Source organism: Lissotriton vulgaris, chromosome 1_1 (genome assembly GCF_964263255.1).
Source record: "Lissotriton vulgaris chromosome 1_1, aLisVul1.2, whole genome shotgun sequence".
NCBI lineage: Eukaryota > Metazoa > Chordata > Amphibia > Caudata > Salamandridae > Lissotriton > Lissotriton vulgaris.
The window spans coordinates 830,890,685-830,912,222 of record NC_141685.1 but is presented as its reverse complement, the minus strand read 5'-3'; the positions used below and the strand labels follow the sequence as shown (position 1 = coordinate 830,912,222).

The window sequence follows — 21,538 nt, the reverse complement described above, 5'->3', positions numbered from 1 at the left end:
TTTTTTTTTGAAACAGGAGAATAATTGCCAGCCCTCTGTCCTATCATCAGCGTTTTATTTAGTGTATCCTCTGTTTGTGCTTCCATGGCAGCTAAAAACTGATATGAAATGTTTCCTTGGTCATGATCCGTAGCTAAGCCCTCTCCACCCGATGATGGACTAAAAGAGGAAGACTTTGTCTGTTTTCCGAGAGGTTGCCTCTTAATGGGGCATTCTTTATAGGGGAAGGTGAGCCTTGATTATTCCCGGAGTTCTTGCTTCGCAGCACATGGGTGACTACTAAGATTTTATTTTTTATCGGTTCAACTTGTTGAAATCTAAGTATGTTGTCGCTTGATTTTGTAGCTAGGGGCAGAGGCGATAAGGAGAGTCCATGATAAATTTTATCCTCATTGCCCTTGATGTAGGATCTAGGTCTGTAGGCTTTGTGGACTAATGCATCCACTGCAGGGGCCTGTGTTCGACCTCATGGTCCCAGGTTCAAATCTTGGAGGGTCCACTCAGCCTTTCATCCATCTGAGGTCGATAAAATGAGTACCATTTTGTTGGGTTACAATAAACATCTGTTATTCAGCGCCTTGAGACCCACGGGTGATAAGGTAACTTTACAAATACATGTGTTATGTTATGTTAGGATCTGTTGGCAAGTGTAACAAGGATCACAGTGATCTGCCCCACCCCCACACCTGCCACAAAGGAACTGGAGCAAGGTCACAGAGGAACACCTCAACTCCACCCTCCTCCTAGATCCCCCCAGTGCCACGACTGACGGCAACTCTGTAGCAATAGAATTTCACCGCTGGATCGCCGATTGCACCGACAAGCTTGCCACCCTCCTCCACCTCGCCAAACAACGCAATCTGAAGGCCGCCAGGTACATCACTGAACTGCAAGAAGCCAGACGGTCCTGCAGACACCTAGATTAAACCTAGCAAGACCAGAAAACCACAGAAGCACGGTACAACCACAAGAGTGCCCTGAAGGAATACCACCAGCACATAAGAATCACCAAAGGGACCTTCATAAGAGACAAAATCAGGACCAACACCAAGGGATTGTTCAACATCATACAGCAGTTCGCAAAACCCCCCAGCGAAGCCACGGACGTCACACCTTCCCAGGAACTCTGCGACAAGTTCAGCGCCTACTTCCACCAGAAGATAAAGGTCATCTACAACAACTTCAGCAAACCGACCCCGGACACCACTACACACGCCGCCGATAAACCAACCATCATGACCTGGAATCCTGCAACCGTCGAACACATCACTGCGACCATAAAGAAATCCCACTCAGGAACCCCAATGGACTCCTGCCTACCGCACCTATTCCACAGTACCGCCTCCGCCATCTCGCCCAAACTAGTACGGACCATCAACTCCTCCTTCATATCCAACATCTTCCCAGACAACTGGAAGCGGGCAGAGGTCAAACTCCTCCTCAAGAAACCAACAGCTGACCCAACAGGCCTGAAAAACTACTGGCCCATCTCTCTCCTCCTCTTCGCAGCCAAAGTCACCGAGAGACTTGTAAACGTCCAACTGACCACCTTCATCGAAGAGAACTCCATTCTGGACGCCTCCCAGTCTGGATTCCGCAGCAACCAGAGCACCAAGACCGCCCTCCTCGCCGCCACTGACGACATCCGCATGCTACTCGACCAGGGACATACTCCTAGACCTCTCCATAGCCTTCGACACCGTCTCACATCGAACACTCGCACAGACTTCACGAAGTGGGGACGCAAGGAGCCGCCCTCGACTGGATCCAATCCTTTCTCTCCGGCCGAACCCAGGGGATCAGACTCCCTCCCTTTCTCTCCGAACCCACCGCTATGAACTGCGGAGTACCCCGAGGATCATCGCTCAGCCCCACGCTTTTCAACATCTACATGGCCCCCCTCTCCGCCATCGTCAGACAGCATGGTCTCAATATTGTATCCTACGCCGACGACACCCAGCTCATCATCTCGCTCACGAAGAATCCCGAAGACACCAGACTGGTTTCAGGAGGGAATGAAGAACGTGGCACCCTGGATGAAGGACAGCTGTTTGAAGCTCAATTCAGAGAAGACCAAAGTCCTCATCCTCGGAGCCTGCACCTCCGACTGGGATGACACCTGGTGGCCCTCCGCCCTCGGGAATCCACCCACCCCCATAGACCATGCACGAAACCTCAGCATCATCCTCTACTCCTCTCTCTCCATGAACCGCCAGATCAACGCTGTTGCCTCCACCAGTTTCAATTGCCTTCGAATCCTCCGCAAGACCTTCAAATGGATACCCCCGACTGCAGCAGGACCGTCATCCACACACCCATAACCAGCAGACTGGACTACGGCAATGCCCTATACGTCGGAATCAACAGAACCCTTCTACACAAACTCCAAACCATCCCGAACGCCGCAGCCAGACTCATCCTCGGTAGACCGGGTCACGAACACATGACCCGTCATCTACGAGACCTCCACTGGCTCCCCGTTGAGAAGAGGGCCACCTTCAAACTCCACACCCAGGCCTACAAATCCCTCAACAACATCGGACCCAAATACCTCAATGAGAGAATATCCTTCCACGTACCCAAAGGAACCTCTGCTCCGCTGACCTTGCCCTGGCAGTGGTCCCCGGCATCTGCAGAAACAGAACAGGCGGGAGGGCCTTCTTCTACATTGCAGCCAAACCCTGGAACGAGCTCCCGGTGAACATCAGACATTCCCCGACCCTGCACAAGTTCAGGAAGGACCTCAAGACCTGGCTCATAGACTGATCCGGAGCTGCTCCACCCCCTTCGCCAGCACCTTGAGACCCTCACGGGTGAGTAGTGCGCTTTACAAACCCCTGATTGATTGATTGAGTGCTGACCGCTTGACTTGTCAACTTTTGAAACTTTTGTCTAACAACTTCGGACATTCATGTGGGCTTGTTGGTGAATTGGAACTGGTGCCAAGTAAGTTCGACTCCGCAGATGAAAAGGGGACTAAACTTTGGAGATCGTCAAACCTTGACTGGAGGCAAATCCACAGGCACGCTAGTAGACTGAAAATAGTTCCTGATTGAGCCTCTTGTCGTGCGGAACGAGCGGGTCGATTGTCCCGCTCTGTCATCACAGAATACAGGGAGGGTCGCCCCCTCCTTCAGGGGCTGTATTTCCAGTTCTGATGGTATTGTTTCCGTAGTTGACTCAGTGGTTTTGCGCCTCCCCATGTTGGGGATAACCAGGAACTATACGACTCCTTGAAGGATTCAGATTTCTTGTGACAGACCAGATCAATTTAGATTTCCTCCAACCATCGGAGTGTATACCAGCCCACTGAAGCGATCTCCTTTCCCAATCCAGGTGAATTCCCCCGTCTATTCCCTACTGCTTAGGAAGTTGGTGCAAGAAGTCAGAATAGCCACCCTGCATGTCGCTGCTTACCAGCCAACTAAGAGTCACTAGGTCCTGTGAGCGTCCTGTGGGCGTCTTCTGAGCTGAGCTGCTGGGAAGCAGCTGCGGGGGCGACTTAGGGCCTCACCAAAACCTCAGCAGCCATAGCTAGTGCCATCTTCCTTCCACAAGCCGTGCTTTGGGGGGGTGGGGCAGTGTCCGCACTGCCCTGCACTGAGAGAGACATGAGCACGCCAACACACCAGCAATTAGTCACTCCTTAAAACTTGTTAGTATTGGGGCTAAGCTACAGCAGTACCTTATGGCAGCTCCTGTTGGCGGCACCACTCGGCGCTCAGGATGGGTGGTTCTCTCCCCTCTCCCTCACCACGATGCTGTTGTGCTTCCGCTTCCTCGAAACTCTGCGGCAGCCCGCCCACCCCACCACCCTCCACAGGGATGTTTGCAATCCTGTGAGGCTGGTGCGCTGCTCTGCCACTGTGCCCCATGGTGCGGGTATTTTTGCAGGTTAATGGCTCCGCACTGCGGCTCCCGCAGCTTGCAACTCGCAGCAGCAGGGTCCTCGGTCAACTCTGTACATGGCCTCTCTCCTAACCCTAGAGTGGCGGACTTCATTGGAAAACAGCACCAGCACCTCACTGGTGAATTGCCCCTGTGATCAGTCTCTGTGATGGCAGTTGCGGAGGCTGGACCAGGGCCCTCTCATTTCCCACTGTCTTTAGAGATCCTGCAACTATGTCACCCGTCTTTCTGATGGTCTTTGCAGGGTGTGCAAATCCCGCAGGGATGGAGCCAGACAAGCCCTCATCCTGGCCTGGCCTGGCATTTCGGGCTGGACTGTTCCCATTGGGTGCAGGCTCAAGACTGATTTGCATATGGCTGGATCCAAACTGGAATGGCACAGTGAGCAAAAAAACGATGGATTTAGGCCCAGATCACTTTACTGGGGTGAATGTATGACATTGTTCTGCATTCTGTCCATCAATAGTTCTTTTTGCAGTTATCACCCTAGTGGGACGGGTATGCTCAGACGTGAGTCCCGTGCTCTCCATGCCACTGGAATCAAGCTATCCTGGCTGAAGAGGGGTGAAACCCCAAAACTGGTCCTAGGATGCTTGTGTCCAGTCCAGGGAGGACCTGGCCTGGCAGTTCGGGCTGGACTGTTCCCATTGGGTTCAGGGTTAAGACTGATTTGCATATGGCTGGGTCCAAACTGAAATGGCATGATGAGCAAAAAATCGATGGATTTAGGCCTAGATCTTTGTACTGGGGTGAATGTATGACATTGTTCTACATTCTGTCCATCAATAGTTCTTTTTGCAATTCTCACCCAAGGACCAGGCTCAGAACCTGTGGCAGCGAAGAACCATGCGCAGAAATACTTTAAACAAAATGTAACTTTATTTTCCATTTGAAACATACAGTATCAAAAAACATAATTGCTCACAGTCATATACTTATCGCAAAAAGGAGTTAAAAATAGGAATGTAACCAAGTTCTCATACATGCAACGTCATCAAAGTACAATGTTTACGTCCAAGTCTACCATTAAGAAACAACGCTGGCTCAGTTGCCTACACCCTCCCCACAATATTTCCCCCATAGAGAGTCTCTGAAATAAACCATTGGCAGTGTGAATTATAACTAATAAGTATGCCAGCTGCCCCCTGAAGGTGAGAAGTGATCTACTAACCCACCCCGTGGGGACTATGCCTTGCTCTAGCTGTAAGACGGAAGGTGAACGAGTTGCGGCTGCATAGCTTTTAAGGGGACCCCAGATGTCTTTCAGGTGCGAGGAGCGTGGTAATGTGCTTGCATATAGATGGCTATTTATGTTGCAATACGTTATGCTACTTAACCAAGCCTTTAACATTGGAGCAGATTTGCGTCCCCATTTAATGGCAATCTCTCTCTTAGCCAATAGTAAACTGATGGCGACGAATTTCCGTACTCCCTTAGGAAAGTTGGCCACATATCCCATTTTAAAATGTTACCTTTGTGTTTTTATCTTTGACTGTGCCCTCCTCACTCCTTTTTATTTTCCTTTTCAACACCGGAGGTGGAAAGCCGGGTGTCATCTCACTCTCGCTTAACTTTGCCTCTTTCCTAGTTTCACCCCTCTGACTGGTGGCAGCTGTATCGCCTGGGGCTTCTTTTCATTTTCCCATTCCCGCACGGCCAACGAGGTGCCGCAGTGCATCCTGGAATCAGTAGGCAGCCTACTCAGCTAGCGTCCATCTTAGGGGAGTCTGGCACGCTGGTCGGCGGACCAGTGTTGCGGTCTCTTTCACTTTACCTGCGAAGGTATAAACCTAGAGGACCTCTGCTCCGCGCAGCGGACGCGTTTTGCGGACGTGCCTCTTTCGCGCCGAAGGTGCGCCTAAGGTAAGCCCGGCTGCGCCCGTCAGCGTCCCGGAGGCGGACGGGTGCGGCCGGGGCTGTTACCTCTGCTCACGCTTACAGCCATCATGCTTACATATTCGGCATCTGAGCTTACTTTGTTGAGGGGCAGTACGGCTAATTGCGGTAGTGTTTTTCCAAGTGGGCCTCATAACAAAAGGCGTTGTCCCGGCTGCGGCTGGCTGCGGCATACCCCTGCCACTACTCCTGGTAATCGGCCTAAAGACATCTCCTGTTTACTCCTCAACACAAGATCTGTAAGTAAGCACGCCTTGGACATTTATAATCTTCTGTCTGAGGTAAACCCATTATGTCTCTTTTTAACGGAGACTTGGCCCGGCAAGGGCTCGGGTCCGGATATAGCGGCCGCAATTCCCGCTAACTATATCATTCTCAGGAAGGACAGGAAGAATGGATTGGGGGGGTGGTATAGCTCTGGTGGTAGACAAACGTGTCACCTGTTCCATCATTCCAACGAATGACATCGAGGGTTGTGAGTCTCTAGGGTTTTCCCTTTCCCTGTCCCCTCATCAATCCTGTGTTGGCCTATTAATTTATAGACCCCCTGGCCCCTCTTGCTCTTTTTTTGAGGAGCTTCTTGCAGTGGTCTCGGCCCTTTGTCTGAAAACGGGGCACTGCATGCTTTTGGGGGACTTTAACATCCACATGGATTCTAGAACCGATGCCGATACTATGAAGATCCTCGATATCACTTCACCATTAGGTCTCTTGCCCTATCTTGCCGTTTCTACACATAAGGGTCATACCCTTGATCAAGTGTTCTCTACCATTCCAACTAGCATGTCCCCCCCCCCCGTCACCTGTCCTATGGTCGGACCATTACTTAGTTAACTTTCAGATCTCTTTGGTGGATAAACCTTCTCCTAGGTCGCAGGAAGGCCCCCGTCAAGCCTCGCGAGCTTTTCATCGAATTTCCCCAGACATGCTGGCGCTTGCACTATCTTTACATCCCTGTCAGCTATCAGGTAGTCTTGAGGCTGATCTCGACGTCCTGCAATCATGGCTGGTAGAGAGACTCGATGAATTAGCCCCAGAGACTTTATCTCGCAAACCTACAAGCCGGGCCTCTGCCCCTTGGTTCACTGCCGCTCTCTTTGAGATGCGGAGAATATGTAAGAAAGCTGAAAGGGCCTGGCGCCGACATTATGACCTATCAGTCAAAATCTTGTATAGGAATTCCATCAAACTATACCACAGTAACATCTTGTCTGAAAAGAAAGCTTATTTTGCAAAAAGAATCGAGGCTGCCATGAACACTAGCAAAGAAATTTTTCTTATTGTTAAGGAATTTACATCGCCATTTGCTAGTTTGCACACACACGCGCACTCTGAATCCTGGATTATCCAACTCGCGATTTTTTTGCTACGAAAATTAAATCCATACAGAATTCTATCCGGCCCCTTGGCGCAGTGACGGCTTCGGGTATTAATGCCCCCCTGCCCCTGCACTTGACCGGTGGTGGCCCTATTCTGTCTAACTTTCCTCCTCTGTCCTTTACTTCTTCGCTTGATCTTCTCTCTAAACTAAAATCTGGCTCTCCTCGGGATCCTTGTCTAGCGAAATTCCTCGGAAAAATAGCTTCAGTTATTAACTCCCTAGTTAACCCGGTGCTCAATCTTTCTCTGAGCACTGGAGTGGTCCCTCAGGCTTGGAAACACGCTCTAATTCTGCGCTTTTAAAGAAACCAAATTTGGACCCTCTTATACATGCCAACTACAGACCCATCTCTCTCCTCCCATCACTAGCTAAGGTTGTTGAGAAGCACGTCCATTCCTCTCTCTCTAACTTCTTGGAAAATAATAACATACTGCACGACACTCAGTCGGGTTTCCGGGCCAATATGAGCACGGAGACCGCGCTGTTAGAAGTTACAGAGGCCATCAAAGAGGTTCTTGATGTGGGTGGCAAGGCTATGCTGGTAATGCTGGATTTGTCGGCGGCCTTTGACACCGTTCCTCATGGCGGTCTCCTATTAAGACTCAGAGAGATTGGGCTACGGGGAGCGGTGCTCAGCTGGTTTGAGTCATTTCTAGCGGGCCGCCGCCAAACGATCTGGGCCCCTCCGTTCTCTGCCGAGATGCCGCCTCTGGAGGTCGGAGTGCCTCAGGGCTCAATTTTGAGCCCTACTCTGTTTAATATCTGTATGGCTCCCTTGGCGGCATTGGCGGAGTGTTTTGGTGCCCAGATCGTTTCTTACGCGGACGACACCCACCTTTCCGCTCCTTTTCACCTGCAGGAAGGGTTCTGACTTTGATGGTGCGACGATCAAAGGTTGCCTTGGGGCTGTGTTTGAGTGGTTCGAACGTAACAGCCTCAAGTGCAACTCTGACAAATCCGAGGTGCTCTTTTTTGGCTGCCCAGCTGATCCTAGGTGGCAGGCTTGGTGGCCTTCAGCCATGTTTCCGCCCACTGCTGCATCATCCAAGGCCAAGAATCTGGGGGTCCAGATTGATAACGGCCTTACGCTGAGGCCCCATATTCTCGATCTGGTAGGGAAGTGCTTTAGCCTCCTTAAAGTGCTCAGAAAATTCCTTCCGATGCTCTCACTGGATCACAGGAAAATTACTGTGCAGGCCCTAATAGGCTCCCGTCTCGACTATGCAAACGTGCTCTACCTTGGTCTGCCGGAACATCTTCTCGCACGTTTGCAGATAGTGCAAAATTCTGCTGCGCGAGCCATCTTTGGCCTTCATCGGAGAGCCAGGGCCACAGAGCTCCTGAAATCCCTTCACTGGCTCCCAATCAGGAAAAGGATAGCTTTTAAGGCGCTTACATTTGCTTTCAAGGCGCTCCACGATTCAGGGGCCAAATACATCCGGAAACGGTTGGCTTTCTATCTGCCACCTCGGGTGCTGAGGTCAGCCTCGCTGGCCTTGGCATCCGTCCCAGTCATCAGACGAGCTCGCATTGGAGGCCGCTCCTTTCGACATCTGGCTCCTCATCTCTGGAATTCCTTGCCAGCCTCCTTGAGAAAGAATGCCAATTTGCTAGCTTTCAGGAAGGAGCTGAAGTCCTGGCTGTTTGTCCAATAGTTTTTTACCTGGTCCTCTGTGCCTGATTTCTGCTTTGGGTTTTTTGAAGCGCCGGGACACTCTTTGGAGTAGCTGAGCGCTATATAAAACCAATTCTAACATAACATAACATAACAAGGCAACTTCAGGTGTAGGAGTGATCTCCAAATCCACCATGTCCCCTAGTGTCTTATGTACGGCCTCCCAGTAAGTCCGAACCTTAATGCAATTCCAAGTAAGGTGTGCAAAATCTGTGTGAGGAGTCCCGCATTTCAGGCAGCAGTAAGACCTGTTCGGGTCAAATCTGTGGGAATTCTTGGGGGAAATATATATTCTTCACAGGAATTTAAAATGAAAATGTATTACAGTTGTTCAGGGAGAACTCTTTTATCTGGGAACATCACGCAGACCATTGCTCGTCAAGGATGGGGTGACCCAGGTCTTCCTCCCAAGCTTCAGGAATCCTTGCGTCAGCTACAGGGATTACCACAGCACACGCGCGGTATATTTTAGAAATGAGTTGCTCCCCCCCTTCACTCTCTCTGATCGTGGTAAGCGGGGCTAACGAGGCAGGTTCCAGATGTGCAGAAATACTTAGCTCGATGGCGTCTGTGAGCCAGGGAAGAGCTATCCTCTTCAACTGCGGTGTCGGCAGATGGCAGTTTTGCCACACCGCTGGTGTATAGAGTGTCCGCTGCTCCATCCACTGCCGCCTCACTCACCAGGATCACACGGCAGTCGCATCTTGCCTCTTGGTTCACCCTACAAGGCTGTCTTGCCAGATTTGCCAGTTATAAGCAGATAGCCACAGTGAAGGAGAGCGGCCCATCCCAGAAACCTTCTTAGGTCAGCCCCCCTCTACTCTGGAAAGACCGCCTGGGTCCCATGAGATGTTTGCTCTCCAGAGGGTTCCAAGATTATGGTCAATGGTACCCCGGTAGTGTTTCATTTGAGCCAGTGGTTTCCTTTGCGGTGGCACCCGTGATTGTCAGCACTGGCACTTAGAACAGTCTGCTACATGGTGGCACTGTTTGTCTGATTTAGAGATTAGACAATCAACAGTTGTTTACTACTTCAATACACATTAAAAGGACTAATACCTGCTGCCCAAGCTAGTTTTAAAGTCTTGTGGGCCTGGAATAGTCTTGATTGTCACACTTGTAGGAGTGTTATGGATAGTAGTTGTGTTAGTAATGCCGTTGACAGCTCTGGCAGGGGCAATGTATGGTGCACGCTGCAGTGGCCTCCTGGCGAGGTCCCTCTCACTTATGTGGTTTACAAATTAAGCACTGTCCTAGGGAATCGGTTTGCCTTGGCAGGGACTGGAGCATCGGTTTAGGCACCCGAGGCTAAGCAGTCAATGAAACATTTAGAAGTAAAATCCCACTTCGTTTCTTCTGTGACTGATCAGATTAAGTTGATGGTCTGTTTGTGTTTTTCTTTCAACTTAGAACTTTAAATAGGATTCTCTGCCTGTTTTCCTTTCCTCACAAAGTGGTGATTCTGAATGTCCTTATGTCATCTCTTTTAGACTATTGTAATGCTGTGTACTTAGACCTCGTTGTCTATGGGATCCACAGACTTCATTTAGGCCAGAAATATGCAGATAGATCTGGCCCCTGCACTGAAGAGCCAGTAGTCTTTGCTTGGAGGTTGGGCTTTTTCTATTGCAGCAGTGTTAAGGAGGAGCAAATTACCTCCTCAGATTTAGTAACGCACTAAAAATCTGAATCTTTATGGAAATGTCATGAGGTGAAATGTACAGGTCTGATGTTCATGTCAAGTCTATTCACAATTGTGTGCTTTTGTTGCTAGTCCCACGATACCCCTTTCAACAGTTTTGCGCTTTTTAATTACCAAATAACATTATACTTTTGATGTGAGCACCCAAAATTGATCAGACAGCAACATCTTTTATGACTTTCAAAGTTAAAAGCCTAGTTGTTTTGATGAGAACAAATAACAGAAACATCCCCCTAAAAGCCTATATTTAGGAAACCCTTTTAGGGGGATGTTTCTGTAATTTATTCTCATCAAAACTGGAGTCTGAACCGCACAGCTCGGGTCTTCATCCAGTCTATAGCCTTTAATGTTCTTAAGCTCAGGAACATGATATTAAACACTTTTTCCATGCCTATAGTTTTGTGGTTGGAGTTAACAGTCAAGTATGACTCCCAGTTATTTTTCAGGAACATGATAATCAACCCTCATTTGAATATTGCCAGACAGTTTTGAAAACCGAAGGAGAAGGGGAAATGGGAGTAGTTTCATAGTCGAAATTCTGTTTTGTTTTGGTTCTTATGTTTTTTATAGATGGTTTCGGACATCAAGTCCTGGTTAGTCACCTTACATTTAGAGAGTTGAGTGTAATCCTATTTTCAGTGACTTTAAGATACAATAATGTATCACCAACCTATTGATGGATTGGGATCTCAAACTTTTTTTTCGTGCTACTTGGGGGTTCACTAGAGGTTACTGGGGACAATATAGGGCCTTGGGTGTTTCCATAAAGCACTGAGATGGGAGTAGATTTGGGGTTCACAATCTTCACCTCTTGAGCTTGTTTTACAGGTAAAGTCAAAATCACAGTGGCCGTGAATAAAGTATGGATGTGTAAAAACTCGCGCATCTCTACTGTCCTCCATGAAGGACATAGGCATCTATTTCTAGAATGGCTGTTTTGGTGCTACAATCTGGATCACCGCTATTGAGATCGTCCAAATCCACTCTGAATTTTTTCAGAAGTGGGTGACTTGGCTAGTTTTAAATCTGTTTTGGAAATGTCCTCACTGTGCAGTGTATTGGTGATATTGACCGACGTTCGGCCTGTGCTCTGAATGGCAAGCTTACAAAGGAAGGGGGTATACATTCCACCTTAGATCCGGAATGTTTCAGAGATCATACAGTTTAATATAGGCGAGGTGCAGTGATGCGGTCTCCAAATCAACCATAAGGTGTTTAAAGGTTTGTGGAGGAAGGAAAGGGGATATGAGTTTGATGAGGCTATAATTTCTTGACTGATTTTCTGTGTTTTGCCCACAAATGTTTTTGACAATCGGAAACAGTTTCCGGTCAGTTGAGGCATCTGTAAATTCATGCATTGAGGTGCATAACTTAGTCTAATCTGATATATGGTTTTTGTAGGTTTTTCTTACACATATTGAGACGGTCAGTGGAAATGGATTGTCGCCATTATCTTGTTTGGCCATGGTTTAGATTCAAAATCTAGGTTTGCAAAAAGCCATTGTACAAACTTTCCAAGCTTCGTAATGGCCAGTTTTGTCAATTCATCTATGTTGTATGGACCGGAGGCCCAATTACAAGTCGACTAGAACAGATATTCCAGCTGATTCCATGTGGTCTGATGTTCCCACCCTCAAAATTACCAGGTGTGGTAAGACGGGGCCCGATTTTATGATGTCAGTTTCTGCTCCCAGTAACAACACCTTTGGTTCTTGGGCATGGGCTCTTCGTTCAAACACAGCCTGATCACCACCCTAACCATTCCTCCATCACACCGAACTCTGCCACGGGAGAGTCTGTCCTGACGCGACAACCTCCACTGTCTTTCCTCTGACTGCATTATCCTCCATGCTGTTATTGCTCTTACTTATTTCTTGTTTAGAGTAGGTAGTAGATGGGACTGGAGGCCTCTGGATTCGAGGACAGCCATGCCCCAAGGGATCCTTCAGTTCTGTATTGTCATTTCCATTCTGAGGGCTAAAATGTGCAATGGCGCCAAATTCATAGGGAGATACCCGCCAGAAACAATAATTCTCGCCCTCCTGTTTCCCATCGGTCTTCATGACCAACTCATAGTCTAACCCATAGTGTGATGATAGGAGGAGGTGAGGAGATTGTTGTCTATGTGTTAGAACCAGGAACCAATTAAGAAGTTGGCAGAAACAATGTGTTTGAATTCTCTGACCAAAGATTTTTTGGCAAATCCGCTAATTGTAAATTCCACATGTTTTTAGTGGTTACCGTAAAAGGGATTAGGAGGTGATCTGTCTGTCTCACTTTGAGGACAACATTCTTGTTTGAGCTTAAGTAGCACTGCCTTTTGGCATTTTTTTAACAGGCTTTGTCCCAGTGACTAATTCTAGCTGAAGATATTTTCACCAGATATCATCAGTTATGTTGTGATATGATTAACGCATTGTCCAGAATTAACGTTCCTGTCCCTCCTGCTTGAAAAGCTGCGCAGCCCAGAGTACAGGTCAGCCTTATCGAAAAGGCACCTCCCACCCCTCTTTAACTTCCGCCCGTCTCTCCGCTTCTGCTTCCCGCCCCTACAGTGATCCTGACGTCACTCTGATAGCGGAAAAAGGCGGGCATTTTCATTTCTAGAGGGAAAATTTGAAAATTAATAATACAGTGGCTTCAGTCCCAGCCTGCTCCTCCAGTCTTGAACCCTGACTGCCACGGTGCCACCGGACTGCCCTTACAAGCCCTGGGAGCAACCACTGTAAGAAGAGGGGCAAGTGCAAGGTGCAGCAGCTTGTATATCATGCTTCATGTTTCAAAACTCTGCCGCGGCGCTCCTTCTATTGCATAGGGCTGAGTGCTCCTGTGATCCGAGGATAGTGGGTTTGAGGCTGAGCAGTTGGCTGCTTTTCTGGGTGGCTGAGGGGCTCCTGGGCTCTGTGTGTCACTGTCTCCGTCACTGAGAGCAGCCTGGTCCCGCCACGCAGCTGTCCACATCGCTGGCTTTCGATGTTACTGCTCCCGCTGCTCTTCCTGGCACTCGTGGCCCTCCAAGCTGAACATCCCCAAGGTACTACTTCCCTACTCAGCGGCCTGTTGTACGACAGTCAGCTTCATGCGGGAGGCATTGAGGGATGCTACTGATGGTGAGTGCAAAGGTTTCAGGGCACGGAGGGCACACGGCGAGGTGACAGAAAGCAGAGCATGACTGCACTATGAAGCAGGAGCGACAGGTTCACTGGCGTAGCTAGGGGGGGGGCGTCCGCCCCAGGCGGCACCATTTTTGAGGCGGCCGTGGTCACAAAGGCACTGGAGGCCCGTTGCGGCTGCGGTGGCCTTTATAATTTATTTGGGATTCTTGGGAACGACAAGGCACAGTGTTCCAAATAAACTATTAAGCCTCCGCCCGCGTTTGCACTGTGCCTGCCTGCTGCAATTAAAACTTAAAAGCAGGTCAGGCGTGTGCAGGCTAAAGCAGGTCAGGAGTGTGTAGGCTGCAGCGCGGGCGCGGCCTAAGTCCCGCCACCACGTTAGTGACGTCCTCCGGCTCCGACCGTTGTGGTTGTTGGCCCAGCCCAGCCTCGCTCAGAGTCCTCCAGGGGCCTTCAATCAGTTATCAGTAGTACGTGCGCGGCTTGTGGGACTGTGTTCCAGGGCCTCCCGTCTGCCCCACGCGGTCCGCAGCTTTTCGGCTGAAGCAGCCATCCCGGTGCCAATGCCGGAGCCGGACATCCAGTACAACAAGGTAAGGCTGAGTTGTACGTCCAGAGCCCCCAGTGGGCGCTGCCAGGGGATGCTTGACAGTGCCCAAGTATGTGGCAACCTTCGTCGTACTCCATGACTATGGAAGTGCCTTCCCAGTGTGTTCTTGTGGTTGGAGTGTTTGCCATTTATTGCAGTATTATCCTTGTACCTGGGTTTGGTACTCTTTTGTAACATGCACACGCCACTTTTCTCTTGTAACGCACGTTGCTACCTCTCACATTTTGTTTGCTTTTGATACTTGCACAAGTGCCACCATTGCCTACGTAACGTTTGTTCTTGTGCTTGAGTGTCTGCCATTTATTGCAGTATTATACCTCTACTTATACTTTGTACGCCTATGTACTTTGCACACATGTCACTTTTTCTCCTCCTGTAATGCACCGGTTGCTACCCCTTGTATTTTGTTTGCTCACAATTGTCACTTTTACCTCATGTAACTTAACGTCTGCTTTTTTAATTTGTTCACTTGTAATTTTCTCCTCATGTATCATTACTGTTCCTATTGTGATGCGCTCTGACGCCTTCGGGTAAAGTCAGCGCTATATAAAAACCCATAAATAAATAAAATAAATAAAAATAGGATCGGCGGTGTGACGCAGCTGACCACCCCATGCAGAATGTCAGGTGGGGCCCATATTCTCCAGTAGCTCACAGATATTCGTTCATGTGGCCTGGGGTTGAATAGGGACCCCACTCAAGGGTTGTGAGGCCCCTGTATGTTCGCCCCCAGGTGATTTTGTTATGCTGTTAATGCAGGGTGCTGGAACCAGTGTGCGGGGGTTCTCAACGCTGTCCATGTGCAGCGCACAGCTGTGTGGGGTCGCCTTAAAGTGCTTTAAGGTCTTCTCTGCGCTGTTTAGAGAGCTCTCGGTTGCAGTCTCAATTACCAAAGTTGCTTCCTCTAAGAATGCATATTCAGTGTACACCTTGGTGCTGTCCTGCCCAGCACTGTAACAATCAGAACACCCCATTCACTGTTCCCTCTGCGAAACTGGCATTGTAGAGCATTGCACACAGAGAATGACTCTGTTCTCATTATTTCCTGTATTGCAGGGTCACCAGCTTTATTCCACCTGTTTCAGGTGATACATTCAGAGCTTGAAATGCTGCGTTTTCTTCAATCCATTTATTGCCCGCGCATTTTAGGCTTGACGCTCGTTTAAACAGCAATCTGAGGGTTAGCCCCGGGCACCACCAGCTCTAGCTACGCCCCTGGACAGGTTAGTCAAACTGATTCTACATTTTCTTAAATTATCTGTGAGATCACGATATTTAGCCAATTTTTAAGCAGCCAACAGCAAAATGAAGTCGTCTATAAATTATATGATTTAAGCATGATTTTTTGTAGGTGATTTAAACGTGGTAAGCATGTTGCTAATGGTCTGTGTCCTTATAGAATGAAACACAGATGAGTAAGAAAGGCAATTACGGAATGTGACAATAGCTGCTCATACTATGTATGCTGTACAAGGCGCTCTGCATAGGCTGGGGAGAATAGAGAGGTCTTCAGGGCATTCCTTCTTTTAAAAGACTCCTTATAAAGAAAGCAAAATTACACCCCTCGACTCAGCTGACCCATGAGGGTCTGTCCTTTACCATGGCAGTGTGCTCGATACTTCCACGCACCATGTCTCTCGTCGTTTGCGGAGATATTACTTAATACTACTTAATTATTGTGTCCAGTAAGCACTGGACAACAGCACCGCGTTTTTCATCTTCAGTTGTTTAAATTATGGTGCCAACCAGACATGCTGCACAGATGCTCAGGTTCATAGAGTAGACAGCCAGGGAATAGTGGGGGTTAAAAACAACAGATCGGTTTGGTATGAGACAAACACAGAACATCTTGGTAGCTTAGAAAAATGTCAGAATGTAAGCAAGATCTATGGGGTGTTGGTATGGTGTAGTAATTCCTGGGTGATACATATTGCAGAGCATATCTGGCTCCCTAGTTTAATTTTCCTCTCCTTCTCCTCACCACCCTACTAGGCTGATTGCGTATATGTGTTATTTACTAATTGTTTAACACTGTTTAACCCCTTCACTGCGGCGGCTATTCCGCCGCAGTGCTAAGGGGGTGGGGGGCCGCACGGCGGTCCCGTGCTCGTGACGGAACCGCTCCGTCACGGCACGCGGGTGAGCTGTGCTTGTGACGGAACGGTTCCGTCACGGCCCCGCCCGCGCTACAGAACGTTAGCGCAGGTGCGGAATTCACGCTGCGCAGGCGCGGCGAGAGGGCCGTGACGGAACCGTTCAGTCACCAGCACAGCCCACCCGAGGCTTGTGATGGAACGGTTCCGTCACGAGCATGGGAGGGGTTAAAAATTAAACCTTAAGAGGTAATGGAGGCCTTTGTTCCAATGTCTGCCGCCCTTTGACACTGCTAGTGCTATCTGACTTTAAAACAGGTATTCTTAAAATATTGCATGTGTCGTCTAAGTTTAAGATTCTGCCTTGAGAAATCACTTCAACTTTTCAGACAAGGTCAGGTGGTACAGAATCTTTCTGGAGATTAATCATGTCAGCAGAAATGTTTAAAAGCTTAACATCTGCAGAAGCTCATGCAGCAAAAATATCTTTAACCCCTTCGATGCTGATGATGAGCTCAGCTCGTCATCAGCCACGGGGGGCGTGTGCGGATGACGAGCTGAGCTCGTCATCTAACGTGGCTTTTGAAAAAAAGCCGCAACAACCCTGAAAAGTTGACTCTGCTTGGTCGCATGGATCGGCTTTAGGATTGCAATGCGTGACTGGCCTAAAATTTGTACACAAAAACAGCAATAAATGTTATGATGGGAAAAACAAAAAATTACAAAATGAAACTAGGCAAGCTGTAAGGAACGTTTCGTTTGGGACATGGTATTTGCACAAGTACATCTCTAATTAACTGTCTGGCGCCAGCAAGGACCAGTGTCCCGTCTATGACTAATAGTGGCCGGGAGGCATTTTTCACCCGCTTCTGTTTTAGTTGTGCAGTTCTGATTCATTGTATGGTATTTGTGGATTCAGGTGTGCCATTGTTATGTCCTAACAACATTGTTCGGTGTGGTAATTGCAGAATAGTCCGGCTCAGGGATTTCAGTAGCTTCTTATATGATGGAGAGAGACGAGTGCACCTGAGAAGGGCTAGGGGACATCCATTCAGAACCTGGGAAGAGCTTGAGACCAAAAAGGAGAATGCTTTGTAATGTACACTGTGGTAGTTCTGGGGACAGAAAGGAGCATTGATGATATCATGTCAAGGGTAGAGGATGTGGCATAATGGTCAGAGCTGCCCACTTTGGAATGAAGGAACCAGGTCCAGCTTCGACCATCACCTGCCCGTGCCTATCAAACAAATGAATGTGGCCCAGTGTAACGTAACTGGTGCTCATGTAAAGTGCTATAATAATCTGAAGAAAAAAGGGTGAAGACCAGATGGAGAGTAAAGGTGCAGTGAGTAGCCTCTGCTTCCCGGCCCCTAATCCAGAGAAGAAGAAAACCTCCCAAGTAGTCCGCAGAAAACCTCCCAAGTAGTCAGCAGTGCCAGTTGAAGATGTGGTTGGAGCAACTAGAGTAAGTGGGTGGCACCACAGGTGGAAGGGTGGAGCCGAGGGAAGTGGGCGTAGCCTCTTTAAAAAAAATGTGAGCACCTGCACTTCATATTTGACAAATTAAGCACTGTATGGCGATCTGGTTTTGCAGTGATCCTCTGTGCCAGAGGTTATTTGTTCAAATGCAGAGTGAAGCTTCCTTTGCACAGCTGAGGTGGTGTTTTAGAAACATTGTAAATGTAGACTTTAAATTTCAATTGTGAATTATTTGCATATATAAAGTATGTTAATATTTCTACACTTAAACTAAGTGTATTAATAATGATTTGCTGGTGCTACCGATGGGGGTAATTGAAGTTGATGACTTATTGAGACTAGAGTGGCATCCGAGCTAGTAATGGTGCATGGAATGGAATGAAGGTGAATGTACAGGATTGGAATTGGGTGTTGGAGCAGATTTTCATTTCAAAACACCACAACTTTTTTAGATCATAGTCTAAAATATAATGTCTTGTGTTATGATTTCTAGTTTTGTGCCAGTTTTGTTTTTTCAGTTCCTCGGCTGCCTCCATCTAATATTTTAGATTGTCATGTACTTTCCAGTTGCCTTTAGGCATGTGATAAGTTAAAGAAAACAATAGAGTGACAGAATAGTGACAGAATAACTCTCTTAAACTTTAGATCACCATTCATCTGTTGACGCTTTGTGTTTACAACCCGACGTTTTCCAAGGAAAGCATGACACCGTGGCAAAGCATCAAGGAAAGGGGGTTATGATTTGAATCAGCACACACCACACATGATCACAAATGTGCTTGAAAATGTTGCCTGCCTGAAGACCGCAGTGAGTTACAGTGGAGGCTACGACAGCCAACTCGGTGCAAAACCTGCATGGGTTTCCAATATGCCAGCTTTCAAATAACAACATTTATAGGTTGCAATAATTGAATTTACCAGTTTGTATGCAAGTCAAGCTGTTTAAAAGAAACGCATGCGATAAATTGCTTCATTGGTTGTTCATGATTGCACACCACTAGGCTCAGATTTGTGGCTTACTTTCTCCTTTTAGGGTGTTAGCTTGTCTTTTTTGGAGCCAGTGAGAGTGAGACGTGGATCTATGAATACTCTCCACTCTTGCAGGCTGATGGGCAGGTGTAGTGGCTCTTCAGTAGTTATCGGTGTGTGCCAAAGCATGGTTAAAGCCTGTTGTTCTCTTGCTAAAGGGACGGGCATCAGGCGTGTTGCTTGGCATACAAACTGCTTTTAAGCCAAATGGAATGCGATCAAACTTCCTGTTCTTTTAAAGGACATACTGAACTAGTACATGTTCGTGTACAACTAGGTCGGTCTGTTTGCAAATGATTGATAGAGTGCAGGGTTTATTGTTCGACTGTTACACACTTGTTCTTTTCCATTTAATTTGTTTCTGACGTATAGTTGTAATCTGAAAAAGCAGATGAGTATCACCCTGTCAACAGAATATTCAGCCAACCACCCACTTTAGGCAAAAGCTATTGTTTATGTGTAGTTAAATTTACTGAGCTTGAACCAGGGGGCTCATTTATTCCCACTTGCTAAATTGAGAGATAACAGCTAGTAGCGAAGCCAGGCCAACCCATGCCTCACTGCCCTTCAACCTGCCCTCCATATTGCAAGAAGGCTGCAGAGGTGGGGGTTGGCCTGGCTTCGCTACTAGCTGTTATCTCTCAATTTAGCAATTGGGAATATATGAGCGATAAACTGCTTCATTGGTTGTTGATGATTGCACAGCACTAGGCTCAGATTTGTGGCTTAGTTTCTCCTTTTAGGGTGTTAGCTTGTCTTTATTTGGAGCCAGTGAGACGTGCATCTGTGAATACTCTCCACTCTTGCAGGCTGATGGGCAGGTGTAGTGGTTCATCTGGGCTAAGATATATGCTTGCCAACCCTAGAAAACCATTGCAAGACCTTTCAGTACAACCTGGGGGGCACACTTGGTCCCCGGCTGAGCTCTGGACCTTTTCATAGGGCCACAAGGACAGCCCATTTTCCACACAGGCCTCTAGCCCACCATGCTTGGCAAGGGGGCTGCAAAGAGACACCCCTTTGCCTCAGCTAGTCAAGGAGGAACCTGGGACAGCCACAGACCTCAACCCAGAGGCCACACCTGGGGAACCTCATTGTAAAAGATACAATCCTCTGGCCACTCAACAAGAGAGAGGAGTGATGTACTTGGCTCCATTGGTTTCTTCTCTGCACAGGAAATCCACAGGACAGATGACCGGAAAGTGAAGCCCATTTTTTTTAATACCAGTCAAAAATGTTTGAGGAAAAAATTAACAGTAGTCTTGCAACTGGTGTAAAATGTAATGTTCATTATATTTTTCTGTAAAATAAATGTGATTAATTTTTCTTCTTTTTTTCTAGTAAATCCTTCCCATTATTTAATCGATGTGTACCTCAAAACCCTGATTGCTACTCCCGCTTTGCTTCCATCCTTATAAATGTGGTCAACGAAGTCGATGTCTTCCATCGTATTCTGAGTGGAATAATGGCTGGCAGAGACAATGTGATAGGGCTGAGTGTCCTTGCAGTAGGTAATGTTATGTCTTTTACCTGTTTACAATTTAAAACTGGTGATTATTTTTAATAGTATATTTTATTTCTGTTGTACTCCAAGTCTACATATGTTCTTAAACATGTATTTAAGCTGTACGTTGGTCTTCTGCTCCTTGTCCTGTAAAACGGTGCATATAGTGTCCTTTTCACAACAATGAACAGGGTATTGTGGCAGCTGTATACTGGCCTCACCCTCTTTCACCCTCATATATGTGGGTGAAGGGTGAATGGCACAGCTCATGACTGCCCAGTGCGCTGTTTGCAATCCCAAACAGCTTATCGGGGTAGCTGTAAGCTGGACGAGGATGAAGAAGAAAAAACAAATTGGGTAAATCCATCCATTCCTCCCCTTGGGGAAAGGCAGCGGAGGAGGCGATAGCAGCATCACGCCCAGCCCTTGGATAATGCTGGAAAAGTGCATGGAATTTTGTGTCATGACATCCCATGTAGACATTTAGAAAAGGGATAATTAACTGCTCTATGACGCTTCTGTTCTCCAGAAAGCATTATTAGTTTAAGAAACAAGAGACAGAGGCATTGTTCTCTAATCTTGAAGATTTTCATAATATTGGTGTAATTTAACACTTTTTATGGTGTTCCTTTTTTCTTGTTATCTCTCGTGGTATTTGCAATCACCATGAGACATTTTAAAAAACATCTATTGTCCTTGTATTTTAAACTATTAGTGCTGAATGGGGATTGGAAGCCCTATAAATCAGTTGATTAATTTTGTTTTTTCTTTATAAATGTTTATGGGGAACATGAGAGAGTGCCCTTTTTGGCATGCTCACCCACTTTGTTTGGATTGATGCTGTGATGCTGATGTTTTTTTACTCTATGCACTGGGACACTGCTAATCAGATGTATGTGCTCTGACCCCTAAAATGTGGTAAATTTGGCTAACTCATGATTTGCATATTTAGATGGCCATAGCATATGGTACAGGAATATATCCATGGAAAGAAATGTTACATCACCTATGAGCTGCAGCACTTAATGTACCATCTACTAGTGAGACAGAGAAAACATGGCTCCATACCTGCCAGTGTAGCCTGAATGCTGCAGTTTAAACTTGCAGTTCAACTTGTAAGAAAACTATTTTTGATAGGGCAGAA

At 47.4% G+C, this 21,538-nt stretch overlaps 1 protein-coding gene across 2 annotated transcripts in view; it reads left to right on the top strand.

The window, feature by feature from the left end:
- The window catches only part of SLC44A3 (solute carrier family 44 member 3), a 530,813-nt gene that overhangs the window by 238,612 nt on the left and 270,663 nt on the right, over positions 1 to 21,538 (top strand). For both annotated transcript variants that reach the window (XM_086957367.1, XM_086957377.1), the window contains one exon: positions 20,232 to 20,401. In XM_086957367.1, coding sequence (XP_086813493.1) covers positions 20,232 to 20,401 — 170 coding nt within the window. The remainder of the gene's footprint in view (positions 1 to 20,231; positions 20,402 to 21,538) is intronic.